Source organism: Zootoca vivipara, chromosome 7 (genome assembly GCF_963506605.1).
Source record: "Zootoca vivipara chromosome 7, rZooViv1.1, whole genome shotgun sequence".
NCBI classification, from domain to species: Eukaryota; Metazoa; Chordata; class Lepidosauria; order Squamata; family Lacertidae; genus Zootoca; species Zootoca vivipara.
This window is the reverse complement of record NC_083282.1, coordinates 23,161,187-23,179,451: the sequence shown is the minus strand read 5'-3', so window position 1 is coordinate 23,179,451 and position 18,265 is coordinate 23,161,187. Positions and strand designations below refer to the sequence as shown.

The following is an 18,265-nucleotide window of genomic DNA, read 5'->3' as shown; positions in this document are numbered from 1 at the left end:
GCAAGCGAAAAAGTCAGGAAGCCTTCCATTAACTAATAGGTTCCTGTTTCATTAATTTCCACTGGGAAACTGTGGTCAACAGTACGGAACAAGCCAGGATATTAACCCATGGTTTGAAAGTGGCTCAATATCCTGTTCTGAAGCCGTAGTTTCCTGGTTTGGATGAAATGGGAAACTATGGTTAGAGACTTCCTGGTTTGATTGCCACCTCAAGTGAAGGAAGGTTGTACATGGCCCAAAGGCTCATATATTGGCTTCATAAGCAGATCATCTGAATGATTATATTTAATCTTTAATTCTTGCTCCATGACAAACAGTCTGATTTCTGCCATCCTCCTCTTTCCTCCTTCCCTTTCCAATGCGAGGCTACTTGTACAGATATAGTCTTAACCTTGGGCTGCTTAGGTAGGAATTTCTTCCTGTCCCTTGGGTGGCCCTCAAAACAGGAATCTAGAAGAAGTTATTTTAAAAAAGAGGTTCAAAAAGAGAGGGTGTCTCTCTTATGGAGTGGCTTCTTAGGTGCTGCAACTGCTTGCAGTATATTATGCCAAACAGAGGCTACTAACACAGTGCGATGGGATAAGATTCTCAGAATGACTTGGGTGATGGCATGCTACATCTGTCTAGTGTGGTTCACATTCCACCATAATATTGGCACTGAGGCATTAGATAGCACGAACCTCTGCCATCAGGCTCCAGCCATGCCTGGAAGCAAAGATTTCCCACCATACTTCCTTAGGAGCCAATCATTTCATGATGCGAAGTAAATGTCGAGGTTTCACATATCCCTACAGTGCTTTAAGAGGTAAAGATCTAAAAGGTTCCTTTTTAAGGCTCTAGACATATTTTTCTGCCCCAGCCCCAATTTCTTAAAAGGATCAAGTGCACTTCCTTTTATGAGCTGGAACTCAATGAGAACATTTTACCCATTAGTTAGGCTAAAGGACACAACAAATGAAGAGGACCTGTAAAATATACTGCAAGACCCTCCTGTTTGTCATTAAAATAGATATAGCATCCCTAAGGCCTCTTTCCCCCCCACCTCCTTCCAGGGATACACCTGAACTTTGCCTGCCAATGATAATCACAGATAATCACGTCTGTTTTTTTGTTTTTGTTTTCCCTTGCAGCATTGTTCTCTTTTACTAGTGATGCCAACCTGTTCCTGCCAGAGTTTCAGTCCTGGCACAGTTCTCATTTATTTTTAGCAAGCACATATAGGGTTTTCTGGGCAACCAAAGGACATGGTGTCTAAGCATCTCTGAGCTGCCCTGAAGGAGTTAAGGAATGCATTCCATAGTTGCATAGCAACTGCAATTCCAGCTCTCTCCACTCTCAAACTGGGGAAAGGTAGCCATGAAAGCTGAGGTCTTAATGTAGCATTTAGCTGCCTAACAGAGTCATGGCAGTCAACCAACAATTGGTCTGGTAATAATGTCCATCGTTGCCTTCTCATATCCCTAAAATTCATTGATAAACAGCTTTGATTGATTGATTGATTGTTCAATTATTTTTTTTTTGCGATTCCAAAGTGGGTAACAACATTAAAAAGAAACTACAGTATAACACAACTAAAACAATCTACAATAAAACACAATATGAAGCAGCAGCTGACAGCAATGATCAAAGCCCATTCCCATCAAAATATTGCAGCGAATGTCAAAGCCTTCCCCGACATCGTAACAGCACAGTCCCATCAGTTCCCACTAGAAGAATAAAAAACCTTTTTAATTGTCATGGAAATATGGCCAAAGATGATGCTAATTCCATTTCAACCGCCCACATTTACACACTGGGTAACCCCCCTTTACAAACGATATACAGTCGTACCCTGGTTGAACAAGCGCCTTGCGACTCGAACGTTTTTGGCTCCCGAACACCGCAAACCCGGAGGTGAGTGTTCCGGTTTGCGAATGTTCTTTGGAACCTGAACATCTGGTGCAGGAACTTCCTGCAGCCAATCGAAAGCCGTACCTTTTGGAAGTCAAATGGACTTCTGGAAAGGATTCCGTTCAACCTCCGAGGTACCACTGTATATGCGAAAAGACTCCAAGAACAAAAGGCAAGCAATGCCCTCTCCGTTGTCCTTCTCCTGCCATATTTTTGTCCCTTTCACAGAGGTCAGGTTGGGACTGTGAGCACTAGCAATCGATTATGAACTCCTCCTCTCCTCTTGCTCAGCATCTGACCGTTCCCAATAGCTGACCATATTCTATACCCACTCCAGGGTTTCTCTAGTTCCAGCGACGACACTCCCCTGTGGCTGCAAAGCATCCAAGGAACATAATTTGCCATTAAAGGAGGCTGAGTTGCATCTCACACCCATTAAATGAGTGCTGCAATCATTAAGGGTGTTATGTGAATTATTCCACAAAAGTGAGCATGTTTTCGTGTGCTTGGAGACTTGAGATGTTCACTAATGTCGGTGGGAGATTTCTTGTTTCCAGCTTTGCAATCTGTAGGCAAGTAGTTGTGCCCTTTCTTTAGTACGGAGAGTAGCGTGCTCACGAAAACTCTTGCTCCTACAGCGATTCATCACTTTCTAATTACGCCTCTCTCAAGCTTATTTAATTATATTTTGTCAAAATACTGTAATGGAATCTAAATCCCTGTATAATAATTTGCCCAATCATACTTATTAGCAATAACACTATTAAAATTCTCTGTTGGATGGGGGTAAAACAGGAAAGCACGGGAGTGATAGAATTAGAACCTCATTTAAGAGTGAGAATATGTTGCAATTATGTTATTCTGTCAACTACATAACACAGTCTGGGTCATTAACAGTGGAAGTGATGCAGTAAGAATGGATGAAGCAAGCTTATACGATGGGTATGTTAATTAAACAAGAAGCTGTCTAAAAAGAAGTAGTGTACCAATTTGATGGGATGTGCTTCCTCGTTTTTAGAGCCCCAGTGCTCCATTTACCCCTTCTCACTGGTTAAAGGCAATGCAGATTCTCAGTGGCTTAAGAAAAAGATTCGCCGTTGCTCATTTGCACGTGCAACGTAAGGGCTCCCAAACAATCATTCTGCAGCTGGTGTGCCACAGCTATATTAAACCATATCCTGGACCTCTGAGTAGAGGAAGAACAGCTGATCCTTTTGTCCTTGGCAGGACACAACTTCTCTGCTATAAGCACCCATGAATAAGGGGAGGGTAGTGGGTGCTGGATGGCTGTCATAACTGAAAACACAAAGAAGTCATTTTCAGATGTTATGCTGTCACTCTTCTACTCTAGGGATGGGCAACTTCTGGCCCTCAACAGGTCCGCCAAGCATTGTCAAAGGTCAGGGTAATGGGAAGTGCAGTTAAGCAATGTCTGGAGGGCACATGTTACCCAATCCTATCCCTTCTAATCCGTACACTGAAATTCCCTGTGCGGTGAACATGTGTGGATAGGGAGCAGCAGGTTCCATCTTCTTCAATCCGCCCATGTTTACTGAATGCCTGGAGAGGTTCCTTGCATGTCCTGCTGAATGAGCAGAGCGCTCTGTCTTCACAGTTGAGATCCCTGCACAGTCAGGGTTCTAGACTGTCTGCAGAGATGCTTCTGGGCATACAGTTCTACGCGGGACCCTTGCTCAGGCATTCAGCATATATGTGTGATGCTGCATACACCATGGTTACCAGATTTTTTTTCAATGAATCCGGGGACACTTTTCGTTGTTGTTGAAGCTGAGTAGCAACAGGAAGTCAGTAGTGGGGATGGTGAGGCAAAAGACCCTGGGCCCAAGCACACATGCATATTGTATAAACGTGCAAAGACCTTCTTTCGCACCCTGCGAAACATAAATGCACAGTTTTTTTTAAAAAAAAACTGGACAACAGTGTGCCACCTGCCCATGACCCCCAAGCCTTCCCTGATCTCCTGCCCCCTTTGCCCTTTGTTTTGACAGATCAGGGGAGGCTCGGGGGTTGCTGGTGGGTGGCCGTTGCCCAGGTTTTTTTTTAAAAAAAAACCCCTCTGTGCATTTATGTTTTGCAGGGTGCGAAAGAAGGGCTTTGCACCTTGCCTGGCAGAGAAACCGCACGCCTTGTGTCCCTCCTGGGCAATGGCCGCTTGCCTGCGACTCCCCTGATCTGTCAAAACAAAGGGGGGGGGGCTACCAGAATGGCTCCGGGCTGCCGAGGCTGCCGTTGCCACGTTTCCCAGGGCAAATCTGGGGACATTCTGGGGAAGGAATTTATCTGGGGACAGATTTGCAAATATGGGGACGTCTGGTAACCCTAGCATACACTCAATGTGCCCATCCATGACAGCCACAGCAGTACCAACCTTTTCGCTGCTGAACTGATAGAGAACCTGAAGATCACTTTTGTGACTTCTGCAGGTCTTGCACTTTCTAACTGAGCTCGACCACCAAGTCCTACTACTGCGCCTCTAGTCAGGACACAATTTGTGCCGAGATTTTTATGACACTGTTTTGACTACTGTCAACAAATGAGCACTGTGAGTTTTTATTTTTTATTGTTTCGTTCTTAATATGACAAGCAATGTCAAGCTGTCCTTGAAAAGCTCAGCTTTTCACATGAGGCTGGCCATTTGATCCATCAGTAATTGGGGTTTTGTACCAAGGAACTTGGCAAGTTTGACATCTGTAGGTGCTTCTGTAGTGCGTAGGAAGAAGGGTCAGAACATCTTTTCATGTAGGACCATTAAGTTAATTGACTAAACATTTGGCAGATGCACTAAGTTACTGCCTGAGGATTTTAGCAGAATCTTTTATTTAATGCTTTGGTGAATCCCATTGTTATGGAGTCTATAGTCAATACTAAATTGAAAATGCTTTGTCTGAAAAAAGTGCAGTTGTACTTCTATTAAATAGTTATTTCTGGCCATCACCACACCATCACTAAACAACTCAAGTCTATTAAGAAATGCCCAGTGCTGCTATTTATTTATTAAAATTATATATTGCCTTTCCTCTTAAAGGAGCCTAGGCTGGCCATTATTAACCAATGCACTCTGTTTTCTAGCTAGTAAAACTCAAAATTCACCTGTACACCTAAGTAAAGATGAAATTCAAACTGCAAAAATTAAAGAAATGTTCAGATTTGTGAAGGAAATAATGTATGTAACTGAACCTGTATTGATTAGACAGGACATTTGTGTCAGACTGGTTCACACATACATATATTTGTCAAGTGATTTACCGTACTTACATGTGTGAATGGGCCAATATAGATGTAACACAAATAAACATACTCCAACCTGGTGTCCTCCAGATATTTTGAACTACAAATGTCATCATCCCTGACCATCCCTGACCATACTGTCTGGGCTAATGGGAATTGTAGTCGTGTGTGTGTGTGTGTGTGTGTGTTTATGCTTGTACACCTGCTTGGGGGAAAGGCTGCTTTTCAATCAACTCAGGTCAAATATTGAGCTAACAGACATCCAGTGTAGAGAAATCAAGGGATGTACACACCTGTATAAGCCAATTGTTGATACTCTTATTAATGGTTTTTAACATATTTATACAGTGGATTTCCAAAAAACAAAAGAAGAAAGTTAATTGAGTCTCCTCATGGGCAGGTTACCTTCAAGTGCTGATGTTTTAGTTTTACTTCTTCGACTTTAAGGCGTTTCTGAGTGATTCCTTCTTGAAGTTTCCTCTTGTCCTGCGAATTACAAAAATGGTAGAAAACAAAAGAGAATAAAATGTACAGTATATCTTGGAATATGAAAACTTTGTGCAGTAAAGAAATGAGGTCTTAGATTTTAGAAGCTATTTGAAGTGCTTGAGATGAGGATGTGGGAGTTGTCTGCCTTTTTCTGTTTTCATTTAACAAAGAGAAAAAAGAAAAAGGAAAGGAAGTCACTGGGCATATCCACACTACAAACATACAGTGTTTTTAACCCACTTGTGGATTCCCTCAAGAGCCCTGGGGATGACAGTTTAGTGAGAATTTTAGAGAATGCCACCTCACAGAACTGCAACATCCTGGTTTCCCTAGGAAGAGGAAAGGATTGCTACAATAGTTTTAAATCCATTTCTATCTTCTGAGAACAAATCTCAGGGTTCTTTTTCAATATATCATTTTCTTTTTAGTACGTACATACCATCTGTGTCTAGTATTAAAGGTTTAGGCATGCAAAACTATTAAACGATTGTTTCCCTTCATTTATCAACCACTAGGGAAACACATTCAAATTTCAGGAGGCAATTCTTTCAAGTCCCCAAATATGTCTCTGTTTTCTTTACATATTTTCAAGCGAGAAACAGCAAGGGTGGTGTTAACTGAGGTTAGGTCACTAGAAGGTAATTTCAGTTACAGAAAATTTAGCAACCAGGTTGGGCTCTGTTCCCATTATTGTCTAGGGACTTGGAATAATCTTCATTGCAGATAGGAGTTATTTCTGGCACACATCCCATAATGCAACTATAAACAGCATTTGGGATGTAAATAGTTTGCTAGCCTGTATTTACATGTATCCTTACAACGTTTATACTTTTAGCAGGGCCTCCTGCCTCTACTTCCGTATCTTGCTGAGAGAAACAGCTGAACATATCTGAGAGAAGAATGATAGCTGGTGTTGCCGTTCCATTTTTAAACTTTGTTTACTAAGGTACGCCCCCAGTAGCAGTTTTGAACGGTTCAGTTAATCCAGATTTCAAGAACATCCTGTTGCCAGTCTATGAGCTTCACGCCTTCCTTTCTTCTGAATGCCACTAAATTAAGGGCCTTGAAATAATTTGGCCATGAATGGTGCAGTAGGTCATCAAAATGACTTTGTAGATTAAAAGCAAACTCCCAAAGAGAGCTCTTTTTTCCTAACTCACAGCATGCCTCCAGATATACCTACACAGTATGCTGCCAAAGGATCTCAGATTCCCCCCCCCCCACTTTCTCTCGAGAAATGAATAGCACATTCTTGGCTCCAAATCCAAGGACAATTTAATTTTTCTCTTTGCTCACTCTCCCGACTCCAGGAAGACCGGACTTCCCTTCTAAGGAAATTTGGGGTATTTGGTGAGGGGGTGTGGGGGAAGATCACTATGAGGACCAGTCAATCAGAACAGTGCACAGCCTCCCCTTTTTTGGCAAATGGGATTCTCTTGAGCTCAGCACTTAAGCTAAGGTGGTATGTCTGACTGAAACAAAGTGAGCTCAATTCCAGAGTTAGTTTACTGCACACATTACATAAATTTGGTCCCTCCCAAAGTGAAAGTAATGGATTAATTGTGGAGTTTTATATTGGAATATAATATATAGCAACATATCACCACTCATATTAAGTATATCCGGACATGGCCTAAGTGATGATGAATTTGTAGTGGAGTTTTACACTGGAGTACAATATAGAGAGAGCAGAAGGTGTTCCCTCAGGCTTTGTGGGATTTCCACAAGGCAATGCTACCACTACTTTGTATCGCCGGGACCGTCAACCATTTTGGGCAAGTGGGAGCATTTTCAAACTGGAGAAGCTGTTGTGGGCACCAGACATATACCACAAATGAGCACATAATTCAGTCTAATCTACCGGCTACAAGAGAATGCTTCTTTCAAGCCTCATTTCAGTGAGGAGAGAGGCGGTTGAAGGGACTCAGTGGGCGCCAGAGAAAGACATGTGTGCCTACAGGCCCATTGGTGACTCCTGCCATACAAGTTCAAAGCAGTGTGTTGGAGGTGATATTCTTGTTTTCTATTATTTTGGATAAAGACTTTTAGTATTTTCATTGCATACTTATGGATATTGTATCATGTAATTTTATATTTTCTTGTAAATAGCTTTGGAACTCCTTTCAGTTGTGTGAGGGGATAAATAATAGCAATAAACTAAACTAAAAAAAACCCTAGTGCCCTGCCCAAATGTGTGTGTGTGTGTGTGGTACCACTGCTGGGAATGGTATGAATGTGTGCATTGGAGCACAGTTTGGCATACTACTTGTCCAAACCTTCAGTTTTACCATTGCAATCTGCTAAAGCAATCCTATTCCCCCTAATGATCAAACTAGCTACCAGCAACCTTGGCACAATTATTTGAAGAAAATATGTCCTACTGAAACAAGTGGAACTTCCTTCTAATATATTTGTTGTTGGGGTGTAAATAAAAAAATCCACATCTCACTACAGTCATTGAAATGACTTGTGTGGCTCTTATATGGATATGGATTGTAGTCACAGAAAATTCCAGAAGCATTGTTGTTGTTGTTGTTGTTGTTGTTGTTGTTGTTGTTGTTGTATGTGTTTTTTTATCCAACCTTTCTTACTATGAACCTTTCACAAAACAGAAAAATTATATATAAAAGGTCTTTGACAGTGCAGTGAGAGGAAAGGAACCGAGCTTCTTCCAGCAATGAAAGAATTATTGTTCACCTATAGGTTCCACTAATGCATCAGCCTTAATTCCATCCCTGTTCAATATATGTCAGTTGACACACTTTTAAAGCTTAAAAGCTGTTGCGTTTCTTAGCAGATTTTTTTAAATAAAAAAAAACTTAATTCATTTCCAGCAAGAAAGCTATGTGTTTAGTTGAATCACTTTCTATATTAATTTGCATTTATTATCATCATTAAAGGGCCATATAAGCACAAATCTTTCAGAAGCAGCAAGCTAAATAAGGGTACCAGAACAGAGCCAATGTTGAGACTAATAGCTTAGAAAATGTAATAATGTAAGGACCATAGCTGCCAAGTTTTCCCTTTTCTCGCGAGGAAGCCTATTCAGCATAAGGGAAAATCCCTTTAAAAAAAGGGATAACTTGGCAGCTATGGCCAGAATCAAGAAGCCAACCTCTCAACTCCAGTGGATTGTGGATGAAGATGCCTGGTCATGCTTCTTGCAGCTGCTTCTAGGGTGCCTGAAAAAGCTCCCCTCTTTCCCCCACCAGCCTACCTCCCCGAAAAACCTCCATACCTTCTTGAGGCCCTCTCTCTTTCTTCAAACCCCTTCTTAACACATCCAGCTTTCCCATGAAGCCTTTGGCACAACCTCAAGCACCCACATCCTATTGTAACCAAGTCTAAACACATGTTATGGAAACAAACATGCACTCTCCCTTGGTATAACCCTGCCTCCCTTTCTTATACTTTCCCCTATTGTCTCCTCCATATTGAATTTTGGACTGCAAGCTCTCTAAGGCAGGGACCTGTCCTCTTGTATCGTGTCAAGCAGCCATGCGTATTGATGGCACTTTATCAACAGCGCTTGACCAACTGAGCTGTCTAGTGTTGTACTACTGCTATAGGCTCAAAGCAGGAAGCAACATTTCTCCTTTACATTCCTATGGATGCGGGAGGTAATCCTCTATGTTCCTTGTGAACAACCTTGCAAACAAGCCCATAAAAGTTACTAGCCTGCAAATATTTGCGCACCGAGAATTAAGTCACTTGTGGTCTGAAAAGGGGAATGGGGAAGGCTTGACTCTCTTCCATCTTAAAAAAAAGAGGAAGAAAATATCTCCGCAGCAGATCTCTTTATTCATGGGCTACAAAGTGAGTCGCCCGCATCCAGTGCCTTTTCACAGCTGGGTTGGGAAGCAGTGGATGCATGACATTAGCCACTATCCTTTAACTATCCTGACATTTCCTATGAAATACTGTGTTTTGATGCATTTTCGCCCCAAACCAGCTTTGATCTGAATTGAGAAAGAGAATGACCAAGTTGTGTTGTAAGCTGGTAATGGGTACGCTGCCAGCGGCTGCATTTGCAAGCCTGACTATGGAGTCGTTTGATAGGGATGCCAGTTCACCAGTGGGAAGTCTTGCTATTTGCGGAGAAACAAAATAAGAGTTTGAACCAAGGGTTGAGAAATAAATAGCTCCTGAAAGTTAAAGAACAGCTTAATTTACTTATTCCGTTCTTTAATTGTCAGCTCTTTAGTTGTATAAGCAAGGGAAGCACTGGGAGCAATGGGAACATGCATGAAACAACGATGTCAGAAATAACTTTTTTTCAAAGCATGTTGCGTCTAGCTTTGGTAGAGCTCTGAAGGAACATGATCATTATTGTGCTATGATGCCACCCACAGCCAATCACGGCTCTGCCTTTAAAGAATAGCCAGTGAGCTAATCTACCGGCCCAAACCTGTCATGAGATGAGAGCATGAGGGTTAGATCAGATCAATAGGGAGCTAGACGTCAATGCTATTAGTTGTTGTTCTTCCTCTTAAGAAAAACACAGTTCTGAGACAACTTTCTGCAAGCACTGGGTTCTTTATGAATAAAATATCTCCACCATAGTGTGAACTGAATTGAAATTCCCATATCATACTCCTTTAAAAATAAACACACACACACACACACAGAGAGAGAGAATGTTGGTGTTCCCATGAACTACCAACAAATACTCATTTAATTAAGCAGAAGATTAATTGCCCAGGGTACTTCTTTTCTTTTTAAGCTATGGAATTTCCTAGTTCCAGTTCATTCATAGCTTTCTGACCTGGTGTCCTTCAAATTAATGCACAGATGCACACTCACTTGGTCTTAATGACAGCATCACGTATGCCTGATATAAAACATTGCCTGACTCCTACATCTCTGGCATTCAGCGCCTGGGACCTAATGGTCAAATTTATGTTCCTGCCATAAATGCAAGTCATACGCCGAATTCTGCTGACTGCCCAAAGTTTGTAGTCTACAAAACGGAACAAAATAAGGACAGAAACGAAGGATTTCATACAGAACAGGGAGACCTTCCAACCACCTAGTAACATCTAAGCAGTTTGGATAGTGATTTTCTAAAATATACATTACAACACAGACACACAAACATGGACACACAGATTTATATATAGAAGAATCACTTACAGTTATGGCCTGAAATCTTTCCTTCAGCAGTTCAGCTTCTTCCATTCTAGAAATCAAAACAAGCACACAGGTTTTGAAACCTACAAAGAAACACTACATAGGCACAGAGGTTCCCCGTAAGGAAGAGGAGGAGGAGGGCGACGACGAGGCAAATGCTTCTGAAGGGTTATGATCTAATTCCCACAGAGGAGGGAGAATTCCCGACTTATGTGGTGTCTCTCTGAACAGATGAGCAAGTCGGCTCAGACAGACACATGTAATAAGGGTGTGCTAGGGAGGCAGACATCCAGAATGCTGGCATGAGTTGACTGACAAGTTTGAACGGCAGAACACAAGCCCTTTTCCTTCTGCAGCTGCCAATTCTTTGTCGTAATCATATGCACACTTGGCATGCCATAGATTAACCGTTAACTGCCCAACCCCCCCAAGCAAATCATATTTGCTGGCGTTCTTTAATGCGCAATGGTAGTAGTTATTTTTAAAGAGGTGAAATGTAAATCCCTGACATCTATAAGCCATACCCCTCATTGAGATGCCGTCATAAGAATAATTAGCAGTTTTGTAGCATTTAAAGCTTTTCCTTTGTAACCTGTACAGCTGCCCCTGTAAAGGGAAGACTTTATAACTTGTACCCATAATACAGATGAGGGCTCGAGGCTGGGAAGAATAAGTTGGCCTGAGGTCACCTAGATCACAACCTAAATCATAACAGAGCTCTCTCTTGCTGGGTTCAAACCTTTCTTCAACATTCCTATCTGCTAGACCAGGAACCCCCAAACTGCAGCCCTCCAGATGTTTTGGACTACAACTCCCATGATCCCTAGCTAACAGGACCAGTGGTTGGGGAAGATGGGAACTGTAGTCCAAAACATCTGGAGGGCTGAAGTTTGGGGATGCCTGTGCTAGACTATACAGTACCAGATGTTAGCTTAATTAACCATGAACCCTGAAATTTTGGATACTCAGTTGGGGGGCATGTGTTGCAAAACACAGTTTTTTGGGGTTTTTTTGCTGCAAAACCCTGCAAAACTTTGGCAGCGGTTTGGAGGGGATCCCAAATTCTGGGCTCCATGGTTAATGAAGCTTTGAATGCTGGCATCCGACAATGTTGTCTCTGTGTGTGGTAATTTAGAATCATGGAATTAAGTTGGAAAGGATGCTGAAGATCATCTCGTCCAACCCCCTTGCAATGCTGGAATAGGCAGCTGTGCTGTATGGGGAATTGAACCCGCAACCTTGGCATTCTCAGCACTATGCTCTAACCAACTGACCTGTCCAGTGAGTTTAAATTTAAACTTAAACTCAAATGTAGGCTTTAAAAACATTTCATAATCTAGTGATAGAATTATATAGCAGGTCCTTATGGCATTGTACAGTTGAGTACAATGTATGTACCAGCTGTGTGTATGTGGGGCACTTATGTCAGTGGCCAGTGCATGCTTACATTCGGCAGTAGAGTGCTAATAGAACCACCCCCTACCTTGGCTGCTACCCCGTCTCCCTGTGGTGAGGAATTTTGGGTTGGGGTAAGTGAGAAGAGAATCAGGAAAGTACTGCCACAGTCATGCCTTGGCCTCTGCAGAGGCAGCATTAAAGAAAAAAGGTAAAAGCTAAAGGACTCCTGGATGTCCAGTCAAAGGCGACGATGGGGTGCAGCACTCATCTCACTTTTCAGGCCAAGGGAGCCGGTGTTTGTCCACAGACAGCTTTCCGTGTCATGTGGCCAGCATGACTAAACCGCTTCTGGTGCAACGGGACACCGTGATGGAAACCAGAGCGCATGGAAATGCCGTTTACCTTCCCACTGCAGTGGTACCTATTTATCTACTTGCACTGGTGTGCTTTTGAACTGCTAGGTTGGCAGAAGCTCGGACAGAGCAACGGGAGCTCAGTCTGTCACGGAAAATGGTTCTCTAGCTCACCAAAATGGGAATGCTTTCAGCTGACAATTTGAAATCTGGTGCAAGAATCACTGGCACTCATCTGACATTAGCAATACTGTATATATGGACCCTAATGTTTTGAAGTCCCTCAGTGGTGCAACAATTAAAAAGAAAAGCCACCAGCACATTTGCAAAGCTAAGCAGGGTCTGCTATGGTTTCAAATTGGATGGGGAAAGCATGTGTTGAGATTCCTGCATTGCAGGGGGTTTGGCTATGGATGACCCTCAGAAGTTCCTTCCAACTCTATGGTTTTATGAAGTTCCATTGTGTATATGGGACCATAACCTACTCATAGTTGTCTTTCGTAAGGTGACCTGGGAGTTTTTAGCATACACTGAAGGGCAGGATATAAATTTAAAGTGTTTAGAAAAGAAAAGAAGAAAGAGTTCATTCAGAATGATTAAGAACCTGATCTTTTATATACATAGAAAATTAATGTTCCCCCTTTCATTATAGGAGAGTTTCCACACTCTGAAAGTAGAGCTGAGCTCCCCCCCCCCAACAACTGTGAAGCTGAATGTGATTTTATACGGCTGAGAACATTGAGCATGTTCTTTATCTTCCAAGTTAAAAGGGCAAGCATTCTAAAAATACACACAAAACTTGCAAAACAGGTAGAATGATGAAAAATAATATCTGCTCGTTGCAAAAAGACTGACAAATCTCTTCAAAGTGTAATCTGAGTTGGTTTGAAATTGTTCTGCCCCTTTGGTATCATGTAACTGTAACTTCACAATCGCTTCAAATATAGATGAACATGGGAATCAGTATATGCCTTTTCTGTTTTGAAAAATGTGCATGAAGCTATGCCAGACCATCCAAGTGCCCCTATTTTCTAGGGACAGTCCCGGATTTACAGAAGCCATCCTGGTTTCTGATTTGATCCCTGAATGTCCCACTTTTCCTTAGGATGTCCCTATTTTCATTGGAGAAATGTTGGAGGGTATGGAGTTATGCGATCCCCAAGCCAAGGTGATAAGTAACTATATAACCTTTAGAAGACATCTGAAGGCAGCCCTGTATAGGGAAGATTTTTAATGTTTCATGTTTTATTCTGTTTTTAGTCCTCTGTTGGGAGCCGCCCAGAGTGGCTGGGGAAATCCAGCCAGATGGGCGGGGTATAATAATAATAATAATAATAGAGAGGACCTTACTTGGAAAGGAAGCCCAAAGAGACTTTAAAAGTGGTATCCAACACAGAGCAGATCAGCTGAAGTCAATAAGCAATGGGTCTACCATGAATGAATGAATTGATTTATTATGGTCACAAACCAGAAATACAGACATATGCAATAATAAAAGCATATACTGGTAAATATAGATAATTTAAAATTGAACTCTATAAGCTAGAACACAGTATATCATACAGATACTGTATGAGTATGACTTAGTCTACCATGAGTATGACTTAGTCGGATACCCAAAATAAATAAAATGAAGTAGAAATGATTGTTTTCCAGCAATCAGTTTTACTTTTTTTTTTTACCTAGGTCAAAGTCCTGTTGCAAAATCACGCACCAAGAATTTCTAAATAATTGCCCACACTTGTCCTCCCTGTAACCTGATGCCCAAGCTTTTGGCCTATCCATCCTTGCTCATACTGAACAGCTGGTATTTTATCTTACAAAAGAACTTTTTAAGCATTTGAAGACTCCTGCTTTATCCACCCTTAGGGTCTCTGGCTCTGCCAAGTTAAGTAGCAGAATAGTTTCAGACCTAGCCAGTCTTTTTCTTTAAAAAACAAAAAAACAAAACCAACAACAACAACACCTAGCTGTTGAGAGACATTGCATATATCTATGTAAATCAAGAAAATCTTTAATAAAAATAGAAATTAAAAAACAACAACACCCAGCTGTTAAAAGACCTAAAAACCAGAGGAATTAATATGGTTTGGTATTGCCTCTCTAAAAGGGAGTATGTGAATAAATTGCTCAGTTTTATAAGGTGTTCCAATTGCTACATGTTGCTTGCAAAATTTGACTCCATAGTTGATTATATAGCAAGTGAATTGTATAGGGGTGCTAAATCACAGACTATCTGCTTGGCCCTTCTTTTGGATAATTATAAATATTCAGTGAACAAGTCAACATCTTTTCTTTCCCCATTTTTATGTTATTTGCCTTTCTTTTAAACCAAGTATGGCTGTAAGTGTTAGCAAAGTCTTTTAAATAATCCAGACAGGGTCCAGAGAGAAAATAAATTTGATAACACTTGACTGCAGAAACAAAGAAACAAAAACCCCTGGTGTATAATTTGAGGAGAAAGGAGCAAAGCCTTTCTTACGTCAGGCCTTGCACATAGCAGTGAGGCACTGAACCAAACATGCAGAGGAAAGAACTCACTTAGAACTACCCAGCCAATCAGGGCACATTCTACCTCTGCAAACATCATGCCACTCTGCCAGGTGCTAAAGAAGGGGTATTTCAGTCCTCACCCATATTTAGAAGGGAGGAGAATCTGTTTTACTGTCAAGTATACACGAGGAAACATAGACTGAGCACAAACTTTGTTTTGTGTATGCTCAGATTAGTTTGCATAGATATCATTGCAGACTAAGAATAATTTCTGTTTTTCAAATGAGTCCTGCTGCATAAATTCCTTCAATATTTTCCTCACTTGTTGCTAGGTGGACTTTCCCCCCTTCAATCAACACTGTACCTTCTTTTCCCACCATTTACTTTTGCATGGCAAAAGGGAAAAAATGGGCCAGCTGTCGTTTTGTCTGGCCTTAAGCCCATTTTGTCTATGATGGTGCCATAACCAAGACATCGCATACAGATAGCTCAGAAACTTCAACAGCCACGGTCTCTGTAAGATTCCTGGAAGAGAGTTTGTGAGATTTGTGACAATTAAAATAGTTTCCTTTACAGCTATTTTTACCAAGCCTGTTGTCCAAATTGGGGATCTACTGAAAACTGTTTCCAATCTTTGTTTCTCTGTAGCAGATACTGGGCAAACGTTTCTTTTGACCCAACGGATGTTGACTTATGAATGCAACATTTGTAGTCAATTTGATCTGGCAGGCTGATTGCATTCTTTGGGGGGGGGGGGGTCCACCCCTCACTGCATGCTTTATGTATTCAGTTCTATTTCGTAATGGATTATTTTTACCATAGGAGTCTGCTTTCATGATGCATTACCAGAGCAAATATCGAAACAACTGTATTAGGAAGTGGGTGGGGATCTTGAATACTAGATCATCATTTTTATTATTATTTAAAAACACCCCATAGGGGATTTTCATGGCAACACCAGCAGCTGGACATGAATATGGATATTTTGATCCTAAAGGCAACTTTAAATAACTGCACAGACTGGTAACAGTACATCAGAATCGCACCTGATATCCCACCACCCACAGCTTTTAATATCTTCTAAAACTGTTTCCCCCAATTCTGCCAGCCTGATATAAAACATTATTATTGTTGTATTTTATTTTTACGTGTTTAATTTTAAAGAGCTGATCAAAAGACGAAATCCCTTTCTTTTTTGAATGGAAATTGGAGGCATGGTTTTATTTATTTATTTATTGCAAGAATTCATATCCTGCCTTTCAGGATATAAACCCTTCCAAGGCGGCGTACAAGAAACGCACACCAGGGCCCAGCCACCGTGTTTCTCCATGCACCTCTGTTCTGAGAAAGCCTCGTGGCATGAGTGGGAGAAAGGAAGCCCAAAGCATGTAGACTCGTGTAGAAATAGCACAGTGAGCCTCCTCTGAGGGTAGATCCTTCTGCATCTCCACACCTTCTCCAAGTAGAATGCAAGGGCAGGGCAGTGAGTCAAGGAGAGATGGAGTGATACACAGTCTCTTCTGTGGGTGGGTGCTTTGATTATTATTTATTTTATTTCTAGTGGCGTACAGTCATCAGTTGCCTTGTGGCCCAACCCCATTGAATTCAGCAGGGCTGACTCCTGAGTAGACATGGTTAGGACTACATTGTCATCCGGGAAGCTCACTAGTGGCCCATTCACTTTCTCTCAGTCTAACTTTCCAGGACTCTTGAGATGATGGATCAGTGAGGTAGTGGACCACATTCACTGCCTTGTGAGATCCTTGGAGGAAAAACTGAGGTCCACACGGGTTGGAAATGGGACTGCATTTAAAGTGACGGAGAAGGCAAAGGTGAGCAGCTGTCTTAAGCAATGGTGGACAATCTGAGGACCATCCTTGCTGACCATTGACCATGCTGGAGCCTTTTCCTCACCACCGTTGCAAGGAGGTCTCAGGCCTCAAGAAACAGGAAGCCTGTTGCCTGAGCTCCAAGACCATCTTATGATGGTACTGAACCAGAGGGAGGAGAGGAGTCTTTGCAACATACCCTCCAACACGTTGAGGCGAACAACTGCGGCATGCATCTTCCAGAGAGGCATTCCTGCACAAGTCATGTGATCTGCATGAGATCGTGGTCCTGAAAGACACGCTTTTTGGGAGGCGAGACTGTGGCACCCAAAATGGGCACCATGCTCTCATACGAAAATAAAAATGGGACACAACATAGTTTTACTACGATAGTTGAGGGGTATGTAAGAGGCAGAGACACTTGATTTTGGGAGGGCTGGTGGGCCAGGGATGGACTTGGGTAATCTTTGGTAACATGACGCCCTGGGCAAGGCCAAAATTTGGTGTCCCCAAATGGATCTTCTCAATTTCCCACCAACACTGCCCTAAATCTGGCGCTGGTTGGGCCCTCCATAGCAGGAACGCTACAGCACAACAAGAAGGGTGAACCACAGAAATACACTAAATTCATGTATTTAATGAGAAAACACCTTAACTTTCATTGTGTTGTGTCTCATTACAAAATGGGTGTATTGGGAGAAAAGCACACTAAAATGCTGACACTTTTTTTTTTGAGGACTCTCTCTTCTTTTATATCAGGCTTGCAGAATTGGGGGAAACAATCGCAAACTGATGTGGAAATGTAACAAACTTAAAACTGAAAAAAAATGAGAGCTGAAATTGACAGATTCTTCCAGCCGTAGTTGTTTTGATGTCTTTGCCAGAGAAATGATTTTAAAACCTTGGACTAAGTGATTATAGCTCCCTCTGCCCAGTGGGAACATTCTCTCTTGACGTTGTCTGTCCTGGGACATTTGCTGAGATAATCTTACACCGTAGCAAGTGGCAAATGTTGTTTGTCTTTCTCACTCGCACAAGAAGCTCCACGCCCTGAACCTCTGGAAGAAAGCTTTCCGTGACTCTGTTCCTCTCTAGGTGGAACACCCTTCCTATTTCTATTCATAACCAACCCTGTTAAACCTTTTAAGTTGAAGAGAAAGACCTCTTTAGCAGTGTTCTGGTCTGTAAACTGTTCTGGTCTCTGTAAACGGCAACATACATTTTAAAAAAAACTATTACTGGCATGTATCAGTCCCATGATGATCATCTGTGTGTTTTGTGGCAGACTTGTTTCCCTCCTGTCTTTTAAATATAGGATCTTTTGTATGTAATCAACTTCCTTCCTTCCTTCCTTCCTTCCTTCCTTCCTTCCTTCCTTCCTTCCTTCCTTCCTTCCTTCCTTCCTTCCTTCCTTCCTTTTTTTGTAAACTCATT

General features: G+C 41.8%; 1 protein-coding gene across 1 annotated transcript in view; it reads right to left on the bottom strand.

Moving 5' to 3' along the window:
• Positions 1 to 18,265, bottom strand: part of PALMD (palmdelphin) — a 48,190-nt gene that overhangs the window by 12,038 nt on the left and 17,887 nt on the right. The window contains exons 2-3 of the mRNA XM_060276731.1: positions 10,762 to 10,807; positions 5,545 to 5,625 (exon numbers count right to left, since the gene is read on the bottom strand). Coding sequence (XP_060132714.1) covers positions 5,545 to 5,625; positions 10,762 to 10,806 — 126 coding nt within the window. The 5' untranslated portion in view covers position 10,807. The remainder of the gene's footprint in view (positions 1 to 5,544; positions 5,626 to 10,761; positions 10,808 to 18,265) is intronic.